Source organism: Gracilinanus agilis, chromosome 2, assembly GCF_016433145.1.
Source record: "Gracilinanus agilis isolate LMUSP501 chromosome 2, AgileGrace, whole genome shotgun sequence".
Lineage (NCBI taxonomy): Eukaryota > Metazoa > Chordata > Mammalia > Didelphimorphia > Didelphidae > Gracilinanus > Gracilinanus agilis.
In genome coordinates this window covers 43,857,901-43,870,456 of record NC_058131.1, presented here as the reverse complement: position 1 = coordinate 43,870,456, position 12,556 = coordinate 43,857,901, and the positions used below count along the sequence as shown (strand labels likewise).

At 42.1% G+C, this 12,556-nt stretch overlaps 1 protein-coding gene across 1 annotated transcript; it reads right to left on the bottom strand.

Moving 5' to 3' along the window:
- Window positions 1-217: 217 nt before the first annotated feature.
- GABARAPL2 (GABA type A receptor associated protein like 2) lies at window positions 218-12,152 on the bottom strand. Its single transcript, XM_044660481.1, has 4 exons — window positions 11,974-12,152; window positions 11,686-11,741; window positions 10,508-10,680; window positions 218-2,048 (listed from the first exon to the last, which is right to left on the bottom strand). The coding sequence occupies exons 1-4, from the start codon at window positions 12,005-12,007 to the stop codon at window positions 1,958-1,960; spliced, it is 354 nt and encodes a 117-aa protein (XP_044516416.1). The 5' UTR covers window positions 12,008-12,152; the 3' UTR covers window positions 218-1,957.
- Between the last annotated feature and the right edge of the window lie 404 nt (window positions 12,153-12,556).

The window sequence follows — 12,556 nt, the reverse complement described above, 5'->3', positions numbered from 1 at the left end:
AAATATATACTGTATGTGACATCAAAGAAAACCAAAAGTTCAAAGACCTGAGGTTAAGAACAAACCCCTGAACTAGAGGTACAGGACAAAACAAGCATTTTCAGACATGGCTATGATGTTAATTTGTTTTTAACAGACTATATATTACTGGGGAGGTCTTGGGCTAAAGGCAGGGAGAATGTGGGTTGGTGCATAGTAACAGACATGGGAAAAAAAGAAAAGTTATAATGGTTTATTCACTGAAATTAATTTAACTGTAAATGGTTATTAAACAAGTTTAGGTTGTTATGCTGATTTTCAATATTACCTTTTTTCACAAAACATTTAATTTTAACAAAAGAAAACAGATTGGTCAGATGAGAAAAGCAAAGTAAATGGAACAGCCGATGACTAGAGAAATCCAAAGAGATGCTTTCCTCTGCAGACTTACTGTTAAGTTCTTTTTTAGAAAACTAAGTTCACAGTTAAAGTGCTTCTACATACACCAGCTGATTTTATCCTCACAAAAATCTTCCCATTTTACAGATGAGGAAACTGACTCAGGTTAAATAATTTGCCCAGTGTCACGCATCTAATAAGTGGTAGAGCCAGGTCTTCTGACTGTTCCATGCTGTTTCTACTTGTATCATCATGCTGACTCTCAGTAGGATCTGCTTTCCTTTTAAATCTTTACATGCAATTCCAGAGTTCCCTTCTGTACTTCTCCCCCTAGTAGTTTCTCTGTATCTCTTCCCCAAGGAAGTCATTTCTCCTCTGCTATTAGTTTAAATCCTCAGCCAGAAATCAGCAAGGTAGTACTGATTCCAGTAAGTCAGATTTGTGATAGACCAGCCTAATGTACAGTAGCAAGGTGAGACAGTTTCCTCCACCCACTCTGTATGGCTAATATTCCAACAGTAAGCAAACAAGCAGACTTTAATAAGGATGCCTGTATAATCTGGGGCTTTTTAGAGGAACCAGATCACAAACTGTGAGTGAGGCTGCTTAAATCTCTGCTTAAGGCCAGAAACTGAGTGGAGAATACAATCAGCTCTACTCACAAGTATGTTAGTTTGTGTGGAAAGTGAAGACATTTCCAATAGTTTACTAAAAACAGGGATGAAATCACTTGGCCTGCCTGGCTCTCATCTTGGTTTTGGGGAGAAAGGGTTGAATAATCAGTACCTAGGAAAAGGGCAGAAATGAGCCCCTTATTTAGTTAGGCAACACCTGATTTTTCTTAAACAAATGGAAAACATGCTGTCTTTTACTACTACTTATCATCACCCCTGTAATTCCAGAATCTTTACTTTGGGCTTATGCAATTAGAACTGTGTGCCTTTCCTGAGCAGCTAGCATGAACCACTCCTCACTGTTCCACTCCTCAAACTATCTACCACTCCCACCAGCTCTCCTTTTGCAATAGGCAATAATAACTAGCTATTTAGCAAGCCCAGAAGAGGTAAATGAAGGACAGTGTCACACTACAGTGCCTTTGTGAGAGGAAATTTTATTGTCATTATTCACCTCAATGGAGTTCAGAAAGAACAGATTAGCTCAGGCCAACATGATTGGCAGTTGGAATAATCTAGTGAAGCGAGTGACCTGACTGCTAAGGATTTAACTTAGATGCTTTTAATACTTATCCAACTAACACCTCAAACATAATCCAGAATAAGTCCCCCAACTATCTCATCTCAATATTGCAATAACTTCATTAAATACGAGTTCCAGAGGCACAGAGCCCCCTAGAGCTTGCAGCCATGAGGACAATGCACAAAAAAGAAAAGAAAATGAAAATAAAACTCTGATAATTTACCAGTCTAATAAAACAAGACCTTTCAATATATTAAGAAATAAATCCAGTTACAAATGCACTATGGGTTTATGTGAAGAGGGTTTGGTGTAATAACTGAAAGTGACCGGCTATTTACAAGATACACAAGCAGGAAAGATGCACCTAAATGGGCACTGGCCTTCAGAAGCCAAAAGTGTTCTCTCCACTGTAGGCCACGTACAAGAATCCATCTTCATCTTTTTCCTTCTCATAAAGTTGTCCCATAGTTAAGCTTGAATGAGAAAAAAAAAAAGAAAATACAATGAAAACTGAGGTCAATTCACTACAACCAAATGCAGAGAAGATTTGAGTCTCTAGAAGCAGAAAACTCCAGTAATTATCATCCTAAACCATGACAATGTCTTCCATTTTGGCACCTATCACTTGAGGAATTTTCCTATTTTACAACATCAACTAGAAAATCTCCCCATTGGTAGCAAATATCTTATTCTTTTGTAGACAGGAAATGGAACACTAGAAAAGTTAAATACATTTGTCATCTGAATCACTGATGGAGACAAAAAAGAGAGCACCTAAGCCTCTTCTTCTCAAAGCCATGCCAGAGTTGGCCACCTATGTACTCACTGGTGGAAGCATTAAAAAATTTAGTTAACAGAAACCTGACAGGGATAGGTGAACTAAGAGTTTAAAAAAAGAACTGTGGGGAGCAGCTCATCCCATTGGAGCAGCAATGCTGTCCATCAAACTCTGCTTTTGTCCTCAGCCAATTAATGGTTGATAGTCTGGATCTGTCCACTTTGAAGGAATGGAGCTTGGAGTTTTTAGCTTAGCCCTCAAACATGGCCTATAGTGGAGGCCATTTGAGAGATGACCTAGACTTCCCTCTTTTTCTCCCTCCCTTCCTCATTCTTCTTCCTGTCCCTTTTATTTCTACCTTGCTCAGTAACACTGCCTGGTGTAGATTTCAAAGACCACTGAGTGGTGGTCTTTGAAATCTAGAAAGTTGCTCACTTTTGTCACAGAGAGAGGGAACTTGGGACAAAGATGTGAAAGCTGGCTCTATATTGGCAATTATGGTATTAAGTGAAAAACCTCTTTGGTTTAAGAAAGCTTAATTCTTGAGACTTACTGTACCATTAAGGTTCTACATAAGATTAGTAGCATAACTATGGTTGGCATGTAATCTTAGCTTTAAAAGCATAATTAGGTTGAAAAATAGGTCATCAGAAATGAAAAGTCCCTGTCCTGATTTTTAGGCTACAGGAGAGGTTTGTGTACTCCTCCTTATAAGGATTTTGTTCTTTATTTGAAGTTTTTCATTATCTGACTTCTTTGTAGAGGTCTAAGGAAGGAGAAAGCTCAGTGTAATACTAGAAAATTTGATTGTTCAAATCTTTTTCCTTGTTAGGGCACTCTTTTAAAATGATGACAGTCTAACTCCTTAATCACCTCTTATCATTAGTTATTCAGGAGTTTCCACTGGAAAAATACCATGGTGCTATAAAAATTGTATGTCAAGGGGGCAGCTGGGTAGCTCAGTGGAGTGAGAGTCAGGCCTAGAGACAGGAGGTCCTAGGTTCAAATCTGGCCTCAGACACTTCCCAGCTGTGTGACCCTGGGCAAGTCACTTGACCCCCATTGCCCACCCTTACCAATCTTCCACCTATGAGACAATGCACCGAAGTACAAGGGTTTAAAAAAAAAAAATTGTATGTCAAAATAAGATCTGCAAATAAAATTTCAGTTCTAAGAAGCAAGGGGTAGAATGCTGTCTCTCCCAAGGAATGTCATCAGCTAAGAACTCAGCCTCAGGGTACAGTATTTACTTCTTTGTAAAAGAAAAAGGGGATAATGACTGGATCCAAAAACCTCCAAGGAAACCAAAATAATTTCCCCTTCCTTTATCACTTTAAACAGATTCATGCTGTTGGGGCTCAATGCCAACTTGAGACTCTATGGGCAGGAGGTCTGTTACTTTAAGAGTTTACCCTTCTCCTCCAGTTCCGTCCCTCCAAAATGGGTGGGATTTAGTGGATATTCTGCTACCTTTTGAATGTAGAAGTGAGAAAAAAAAATGAAACTATGAAACTGAGGGCATATGGTTTCCAATTCACTTAAGAAGATCAAATGATTTAGCACCTGAAAAAATCTAAAGGTCACCTGCAGCCCATCCTCCCCACCTTTTTTCCAAATAAGGACATAGGCCTAGAATAGTTCAAATTACTTTTTTTTTTTCTAAATTTACCCTTAACTTCTGTGTATTGGCTCCTAGATGGAAGAGTGGTAAGGGTAGGTAATTGGGGTCAAGTGACTTGCCCAGGGTCACACAGCTGGGAAGTGTCTGAGGCTGGCTTTGAACCTAGGACCTCCCATCTCTAGGCCTGACTCTCAATCCACTGAGCTACCCACCTGCCCCCTCAAATTACTTTTCACTAAAAGGTGTGAGTTCATTATGCTAACTCCTTCTGAATTTAAAAATGAAAAGACTGTATAAGGAATATGTTTAATTGGTGGATATTAGTAGATATTCTTTTGGAAACTACCCAACAGATAAGAGATCCTTGTTTATTAACTAGAATGAAATGATTCCCCTGGTAATAAAAGTAAAATACCATGACTGTACCAAAGATCCAAAGAAGCCTTACACAACCTCCCCACAAAACTCCAGAAATAGACATTTCTGAGACCAAATTCATGTGGGTGGCAAAGCTGGCTCTCTCTCAACCTGAAAACAGACTCTGTTTAAAAATGTGAGACCAAATCCATTTCTATGCCACAAAACAGAAGTATACACTTAAGAGAGTAACACTAGTAACACTTGGAAACTCTATAACCACATGACTGCTACAAATTTCAAGGATTAAAAAAATGACTAGATACTGGTAATAGAAGTAAATATATATTAGACTAAGCTTGAGCATGGTTTTGTTTTAAGGTCAAGATAGAAACAAGATTGAGACATGTAGTCTAATGGTCATCTTGTGACTTCATTAGTCCAATCAGCAGCTCATAGTAGATACCAAAATATGACGCAAGCTATCAGTCAGTATCTTGCTGAATTGATGGGAGCAAGGATGTCAGCAATTAACCTGAGAAGTCTTAAGAGACATTTACAGCCAAGAAAAGGGGAAGAGGTATTGCTTTGATCCCCTACTGACTCATACTCTTAGGGATCTTTTGTCTTTAAAGCAATAACAAGTGAATCCTCACTCAATCTGGATCAAAAGTTGGGTTTTAAGATGAAAATAAACATGGCAGCTATATAAATAATCTACATCATATAAAACCAAATGGGGTTGTTGAAAGTAAGAATCTTTTAACGTGAAATGGATGAAAAGATTCAGTTAGTATAAGAGCAAGGGATACTATAGGAAATTTAAAAGGGCAAATGAAGTGATACAACTCTAACAGAAGGGGATACCAGTCCTTTTATTTTCATTCTGAATTACTGGAAAGTAATTAGGAGAAAAATGAGGCAGTGCTTCAGAAGGAGGATGACCTAAGAATGTTTGTATCTGATATATCTTTTCTGCATGCCTTTTTCTGGGTATAAAGTGCCAGGTGTGACTGGTAACTCGGGGTGACATCTCCCCAAATACCAATCATTTTTTGTTTAAGATGAGATAAACTAAGTACATGGCAGAATATCTGGTCAAAAAGAGAGATGAGCTAGTCCAGGTTGGCTTCCTAATTCAGACTGTAAATTTGGCCTTTTTGTCTCATCCACTTAAACCTAAAGTTAACATTAACAATTATAGCAACTGCTGGCTTAACAAGTAGTATCTCCACTTTTTGGTGGGGAACCAAAGTCATATTCCCTGGACTGCTGAGGCCTGTTCTTCAGGCTCTTCTGAGTTTTTTATTTCTTTGTTTTTCTATGTCCTGTGGGCCACAGAGACCAAGTAAATGCTCAGCCAAATCAATTCTAATGGCCTAGAAACGAAATGTAATCCACCCAGTTCTTTTAAAGGCCCTTTAGGGGGTCAAAAGAGCAGGATTGGCGAAGGTTTTCAAATTTGGGTGCCCAAACTGCAACTTCAAGCTGTCTGTGAGCCCACTGTATTATTACCCCAGAGAGCACAGAGCGGAAATGCTCATTTTGGGCAGCTGGACAGAGGGATGGGGCATTAAAAAAATGTCCTCCAGTGCTGTGAGAGAGAGAACCAAGCAGCTCTGCACATATGCCATGCCTTTGTCACCGCCACTTTAGAGGGAATGGTCTAATTCATGCATTCTGAGAATGATTGAGAGAATCTAGAAAAATTCTTCCCACAAAAAGAATTTCCTATTTAGCTTCTACAGGCTATCTAAGCCATCAAGTAGCTGGCTCCTCTGTGATGTGACTAATGACCCCAAAGGGTCCTTGTTACTGTCATGTTCTCAGTCACCCAATAATCTACATGGGAACTTTTAAGTGGCAGATATATACTAAGTGTGAAACTCATAACCTTCAGTCCCTTAAGAAGCTACCAAGAACCCTGAACACTCCTGATACTTGACTGCAAATCTCAGAGCTAGAGAGGAAGAAACACCAGAATGGTGTTGCACAGAATCTAATGATCCCAAGAAAACTATCATCAAAATACAGGGAGCCACTTGACTTTCAAGTGGAAAAAGGCTAAGCCACAAAAGCAGCTTGAGAGATTCTTCTGTTATTATTATTCCTCTGAAAAGGAAAGGAAGCATACAAACCTAAGTATGCTTTCAGAAACCATGAACTGGGGGCATCAGCTGGCAGGTCAGCGCAAAAATGTTCTCTGCACTGCTTCAAGGAAGGCCGAATTTCCTCTCTGCCCTACACTTGTGTTCAACTTCAGAACTAGTCTCACCTCTAAAAAGCACGCTCCTCTGGTACCCTTTCAAGTATCACTCATATCTTCATATTCAATAGGCTCTGCACAGTTCTGCAACTCCCCATTATTGATACTACTAAACTTCTGGTCTGATTGGAAAATCAGAGCAGAAGCCACTGAGGTGACTGCTTTTCTCAATATAGTATCTGATCTGGTGTCTGCCAATGAGACTAAATTGTCAATTTTTTATGAAAGGAATGTCCACATGCATGTGTCTCTGTGCCCATACAATTTGGCTCATTTAGAAAATATGCTACCATAATATCTTACAGAAAGCAAAAAGGGAAATAAAGCAAAAGGCAGGCTATGGGTTCAAAGGGTTCTGGGTTCTAGGTCAGAGGTTCTCCTCTAAATGAAACATTCTTGGAAAGATGATGGCATCCCCTGGGACTTCTATGTCTTAGCTTCTTTGTGCTAGCTGGGGTCATGTGAGAAAAGTCTCTGACAGAAAAATCATATAGTTTTAGTAAAACAAATGTTAACCCCAACAGTCAACCTTCCGCAGTGTCAAAACACAGAAATGGTCTGCTGGAAGCAGAAAACTGCTGTGTGCAGTGCCCAACTTGTCCTGGCTGCTTCCAGCCAGTCCATTTCTGAGTTATGACACTGCTGAGGGTTGACTGCTGGGGTTAAGTGATTAGGCTGACACATAAGTCTATGGGAGCTCCTCACTTGCACTGCAACAGAATCTCTAATAGGCTCAATGCCAAAGATGGGACTATGAGGCCCTCAAGATGCGTATGATGTGTAAACGCTTACTAGGTTAATGAGCACACCTAATGCTTCCTACACATCTCTGAATTCTTTCCTTTCCAACAGAGTATTTTTGCAGCTGCCAAGGAACTATAATAGCTAATGCGAATGGCAATAGCTAAAGTTACTACATGTGTTTGAAGGTACCAAAAGGCAACTCCAAATAATGATCATAGGCTTGAAAATACAAGTGAGAAAGGAGGGGGAAAAAGGTGGAAAAAAGAGGAACTATAAATGGTTGCTTCTTTATTCATCATCTCTGCCCTTTCCTCCACTGCCAAAACATTTTCTTGATGAGGAATTGCAGGTTCAGTCAATAAGGATCAAGAATGTTCATTCAAGTACATTACTAACTGATGAACAGATTAGCTAAGTTCTAGGGAGCTGCCTAAGTTTCACCTATAGAGCCCAGTTCCTAACACATATATAGTCCTAAACAGCACAGAAACCCTTCTCATTTGTGGGTGCTTTTGATTGATTAATCCATTCTTGGGTCTATTTCAAACATGAAAATCATCAGCAAGATTCATAGTCTGGCTTTAGATAAAAAAAAAAAAAAAAAAAAAAGATAAGCATGCACTGTCTCGGTGTATTTTCTTAATACTAGCCCCAGAGTACTGATTGGTTTTGTGAATGTTTCTCAAAACATTCCTTTTTAGACTCTTATGTTCTTGCTGTTTGGCCAGATCTCCTATTAGCACGGGATGCTAAAAAGAATTCGCAACATCCAAAACTTTCTCACCAACTCGGGAAGGCCTACAAACAACTAAAGAGGTAGCATAAATAAAACCATGAATATTTGGTGGAGTTGCTAAAAATTGGCAGTATAGAAACAGGTTATTCTCATGGAAGGAAAATAAGGGAGTTCTCCATTGGCAAAACTCCACTGGCATTTCCTTGAATTTCTGTTTGTACTTGTATTTACATAGGGTCTGAATCTGTGGTTACTAAGGATGAAATTTGTTGCCTTCTCTGTGAGTAAATAAGCTTATTTTAATAACTAAAACCTCAAAGACACAAGGAACAGCTGTTTCAGAGAGTGAAGAGAAAAGCCTTTAATCAAGGATTAGCAGGCTAAGGCCCTGAACAGAGGGGTGTCCACAGGCTAGTTATCTTGGAATTATTCAGTGGGCACCTATCTCTTCATGGGATTTCTACATACAATATTAAGCAAGCAAAGTACAAATTCTAAATCCCTGGTTAACCCTTTTGTAAAATGCTGAGTTAGGTCACAGTTATACTTCCAACTGAATATATCTGGAGGCTAGAGCTTTGGGAGGAAGTGGCAATGAAACAGTCCAGTTGGATAAAATCACTTTGTGCTTCTTATTCTATTTAAATCACTCCGCTAATGGAAAGGAGGAGAGTAGCTCACAGCCACTCTGATATGCTAAAGTGCCGGAATCAGTAAGTGATCTCACCATCTTTTACTTTCATTTTCTTCAAGGAGTCAGAAGTACACAAAATGAAGGGCAAAAAAAAATGCCTAGCTGCCACATCTTATTTTAAGATGAAGCAAAACAGAGCTTCTCAAACTTGATGCTACAGTTTCAGCTAATAGGAAATGAAGTCCTACTTCTTATCACACAAGCTGATCCCATCACCTTAAAAAAGGACAAGAGTGACTAGAGCTGTCCAACAGCTTCAACACTAGTGAAAAAGCATCAGGAACTATATTGCTCTCCACTTCTGAACTACAGGCATCTAAAGAGGGAAGGGTAGAAGAGAAGACACCAAAGTAACACTTGTTTGTTCCTATGGACACTGAAATCTCCTGGAGGATGGCTGTGGGTAGCCTAAGAACCTCACTGGGTCAGGGCTTGGCTTTTCCCTTTGAGGTAGGAAGAATTCCTACAAGGCCAATTCCCTGTTTCTGCCCAGAACCAAGAAGCAGATATTGTGGGGGAGACTAAAGAAAAGGAAAAAATTTGGTTTAGACTCATCTTCTAGAACTTCAAAGGTTTTCAAATCAAGGGCATTTTGTCCACATAGGGTTGTATTCTCAGTGCCTTAAGATTTTGTTTTCAAAACTTTTTTCGTTAAACAGATTGCCTAAACCAACCCTGTCTTTCTTCTGGTCTCTAATGTTAGAAAGGGCTAAGAACCCCTTTCAGACAGCAGAGGAAAATAGGAAGCTAGAATCTGGCCATAGGCCTGAAAGTAATCTACAGTAGGAGAAGGATAAGAATTTTAATTGTAACCTGTCTATTTTCCTTTTCATAGGAAGGTAAAGGGTGGCAGAATGAAATTACATTGAAACTAGATTTTACATCCCAAGTTGTAGTTACAATGAATTTCCCAAGGAGAAAACAGCAAAAGAGCACTAAAGTTATTACATTGCCAGCCAAAGCAAGAAGTGACAAAGGAGTCCAAAAAACAAAACAAAAAAACAAACAAACAAAAAAAAAAACCCAGTAACCTCACATTCCATGTAATTCTCACAGCCCTTTACAGGAACCAGCCCCAGTAAATGGCATGATAATAGACAGCTAAAAAAATGTGTTCCAATGAGAAAAGCTGACTGAAGCATTTGGAACCACAGCAAACAGGGTGATCAGTTCCAAGTCTAGGACTCTGTAAGGCTTAATCTAGAGCTCCAGGAGATAGAGGCAGAATTGATTTCATGGGCCATTAAAAGAGACCTTTGGGGGGCAGCTGGTTAGCTCAGTGGATTGAGAGTCAGGCCTAGAGACAGGGGTCCTAGGTTCAAATCCAGCTTCAGACACTTCCCAGCTGTGTGACCCTGGGCAAGTCACTTGACCCCATTGCCCACCCATACCACTCTTCCACCTAGGAGCCAATACACAGAAGTTAAGGGTTTTTAAAAAAAAAAAAAAAGAGAGAGATCTTTGGTTCAGACCTCAGATCTGGAGCTTAAGTCTTGTTCCAAGGAAACTGCTTTCATTGTTCTGGAGTATTCACTTTTCTTAACAGTATATACTCTCCATTTCATGGCCTCCCCTAGTACTAATGGAGAAACATCATGGCATCTACCTTTCTTCAAGTTATCACTTGCAAACAAAAGCCTTAATTTCAAGGATGACCCCTAAGAAATTAAGGGCCAAAAAGTTCTTCTGAGTGCTATGATCAAACCATAAACATAAGTGGACAAAGCACTTCTCACCTAGACTGTGGGACTGTTTTATCGACAAACAGGAAGATTGCTTTCTCTGAGGGTAGCTGGATCCGTTTCCTAATGATCCACATGAACTGGGCCACAGTGATGTCAGATGGAACTAGGTACTTCCGCTTGTCAATGTCAACAATCTGAGAGCCTGAGACTTTTTCCACAATCACCTGGAAAAGCAGAGAAGGGAGGTCAGGGTTCTGCTTCTAAAATAAAGGCTTTAGTCTGTCATGTGCTTGAGAAGCTGAAAAAGGGCACAGTGTGCTAGAAATATCAGGGGACTTAGAGGAAGAGAACTATATGATGGGATGGCAAAATGGCAAAATGTTACCTTGGCTGCTTACAATTATATGCTTTGGAGAGTATATTTATATGGTGGGTTGTTTTCTTCCATTAAGTTAGTTACTATGTTCCACATCCCTGATCTGAGGCATTTATAGAAAAAACACCTCTGAATATAATGCTTTTTAAGCACATCTAAAATGAGTGCTAGAAAAATCAAGCTATACTCATTGTAGCTAATCCCCCAACCATAAACTTAGAAGATAATTAAGTTACCAAAGAATGTTAATGTTGGAAGGGATTCCAAATCAGCTTATGAGAAAAATTAAATTGATTAAATTAAGTTGATTAAATTGAGATTAAATGACTGGCTTAAGGTAACAAAGATGGTAAGTGATAGAGTACCCAAAAAACAGTAGTCTTGGAAAGCCTGGCAGAAAGTGATCAGGAAGCCTTAACTTTTAAGGAAGCAAGTTGCTGACCCTGTACCTCTTTCCACCAGCCCATCTCATTTCTGTTTTCTCAAAGAATAAGAAATCCAGAAGTGGGTTCTACAAGTCCTGGGTCTATCCCCATCTCCCCCCCCCCCCCCCCACTCTGTCCTAGAGCTCACAGGTCTAGCCCTGAGTGCGGCCCTTCCAGAAGGAGGGTGAGGGCCAAGGTGACCCCCACCCGGATCCCCATCGGGGTCGGGGTAACCTGTTGCCCTGCCCTAGAACCTGGTTTCTTACATAACGGAGGACGCAGTCCAGGGGCTGCCTAAGAGGATGTTGGCCTACATTACAAGGCTTAGCAGCAGTGGCAAGCCTTCTCCGGCCTCGGGGCCCGGCCTGGGCCCGGGGGGACAAGAGGTACGTGCCGGGAGAAAGGGGGGAGCCTGGTTCGGTACTCACCGGGACCCGGTCTGGATACTTGGCTCGGATTTTGGCAGACTCCACGCATCTGTGTTCTGTGGACGAGACAAGTGCGGGGTTCAGGGCTGGGGACCCTCTCGGCCCCTCCCCCGTCCGCAGCCCCTGGGGGTTGCCACGGGCGCGCTCTGCTCCGCTGTCGCGTACCCCCGGCCTCCCGGTCCCGCAGGCTCCCCGGCCCCACCTCCGACCTGGCTCAGAGCGGGGGTCTTGGGCCAGGCCTCACCACCCACACTCCAGCCCGACCCCGGCCCCACCTCGGGCCCTTACCCAGCGAGTGGTCCTCCTTGAACATCCACTTCATGGCGGCGGCGGCGGCGGAGAAGGGACGGAGCCGGCTCTCGGAGCCGCGGGTGGGACCGGACGAACCCGGCCTCGACAACAACAACAACAGCGGCGACGGCGACAGCGACGGAGGAGGAGGAGGCGGCGACGGCGGCGGCGGCGGCGGCGGCGGCACAAGAGGCGGGACTTCCGACTGACAGAGCCTAGCAACTGGGGCGGGGGTGGGCCTTCCGGCGCCGGTAGCCAAGGGGCGGGGCCTGTATGCTCCATCGTGGGCCGGGCGGGTGCCAGGTTCCTGAACTACCTCTGGAGGGGAGGCAGCCCGGGTGGGGTTAGGAGTGGGAGTCGGGGTGGGAGGGCGATCTAGACGCGGGGGGTGGGCAGGGGAGGAGTCACGAGACAGGTCCCGGGATCTGCGCCAGAGATGGGGGTGAGGGTTGGTGATGGGTCCGTGGAGTCACCAAGAGGAGGAGTGTTGGTGACAGGCCTATGGGATCTGTGCGGAGTAGGGGGAGGGATGATGGTTACCGGTCTGTGGAGTCACCTTGGGGAGTGGTAATGAGGATGG

What these genes read in the sequence shown, in the direction of transcription:
- GABARAPL2 (XM_044660481.1), bottom strand. Translation starts at nt 12,007, where the DNA reads ATGAAGTGGATGTTCAAGGAGGACCACTCGCTGG. An exon ending in CAAGGAGGACCACTCGCTGG is followed by an intron (nt 11,742 to 11,973) that starts GTAAGGGCCCGA and finishes TCTCGTCCACAG; the next exon opens with AACACAGATGCGTGGAGTCT. An exon ending in AAAACAGTCCCACAGTCTAG is followed by an intron (nt 2,049 to 10,507) that starts GTGAGAAGTGCT and finishes TTCTCATTCAAG; the next exon opens with CTTAACTATGGGACAACTTT.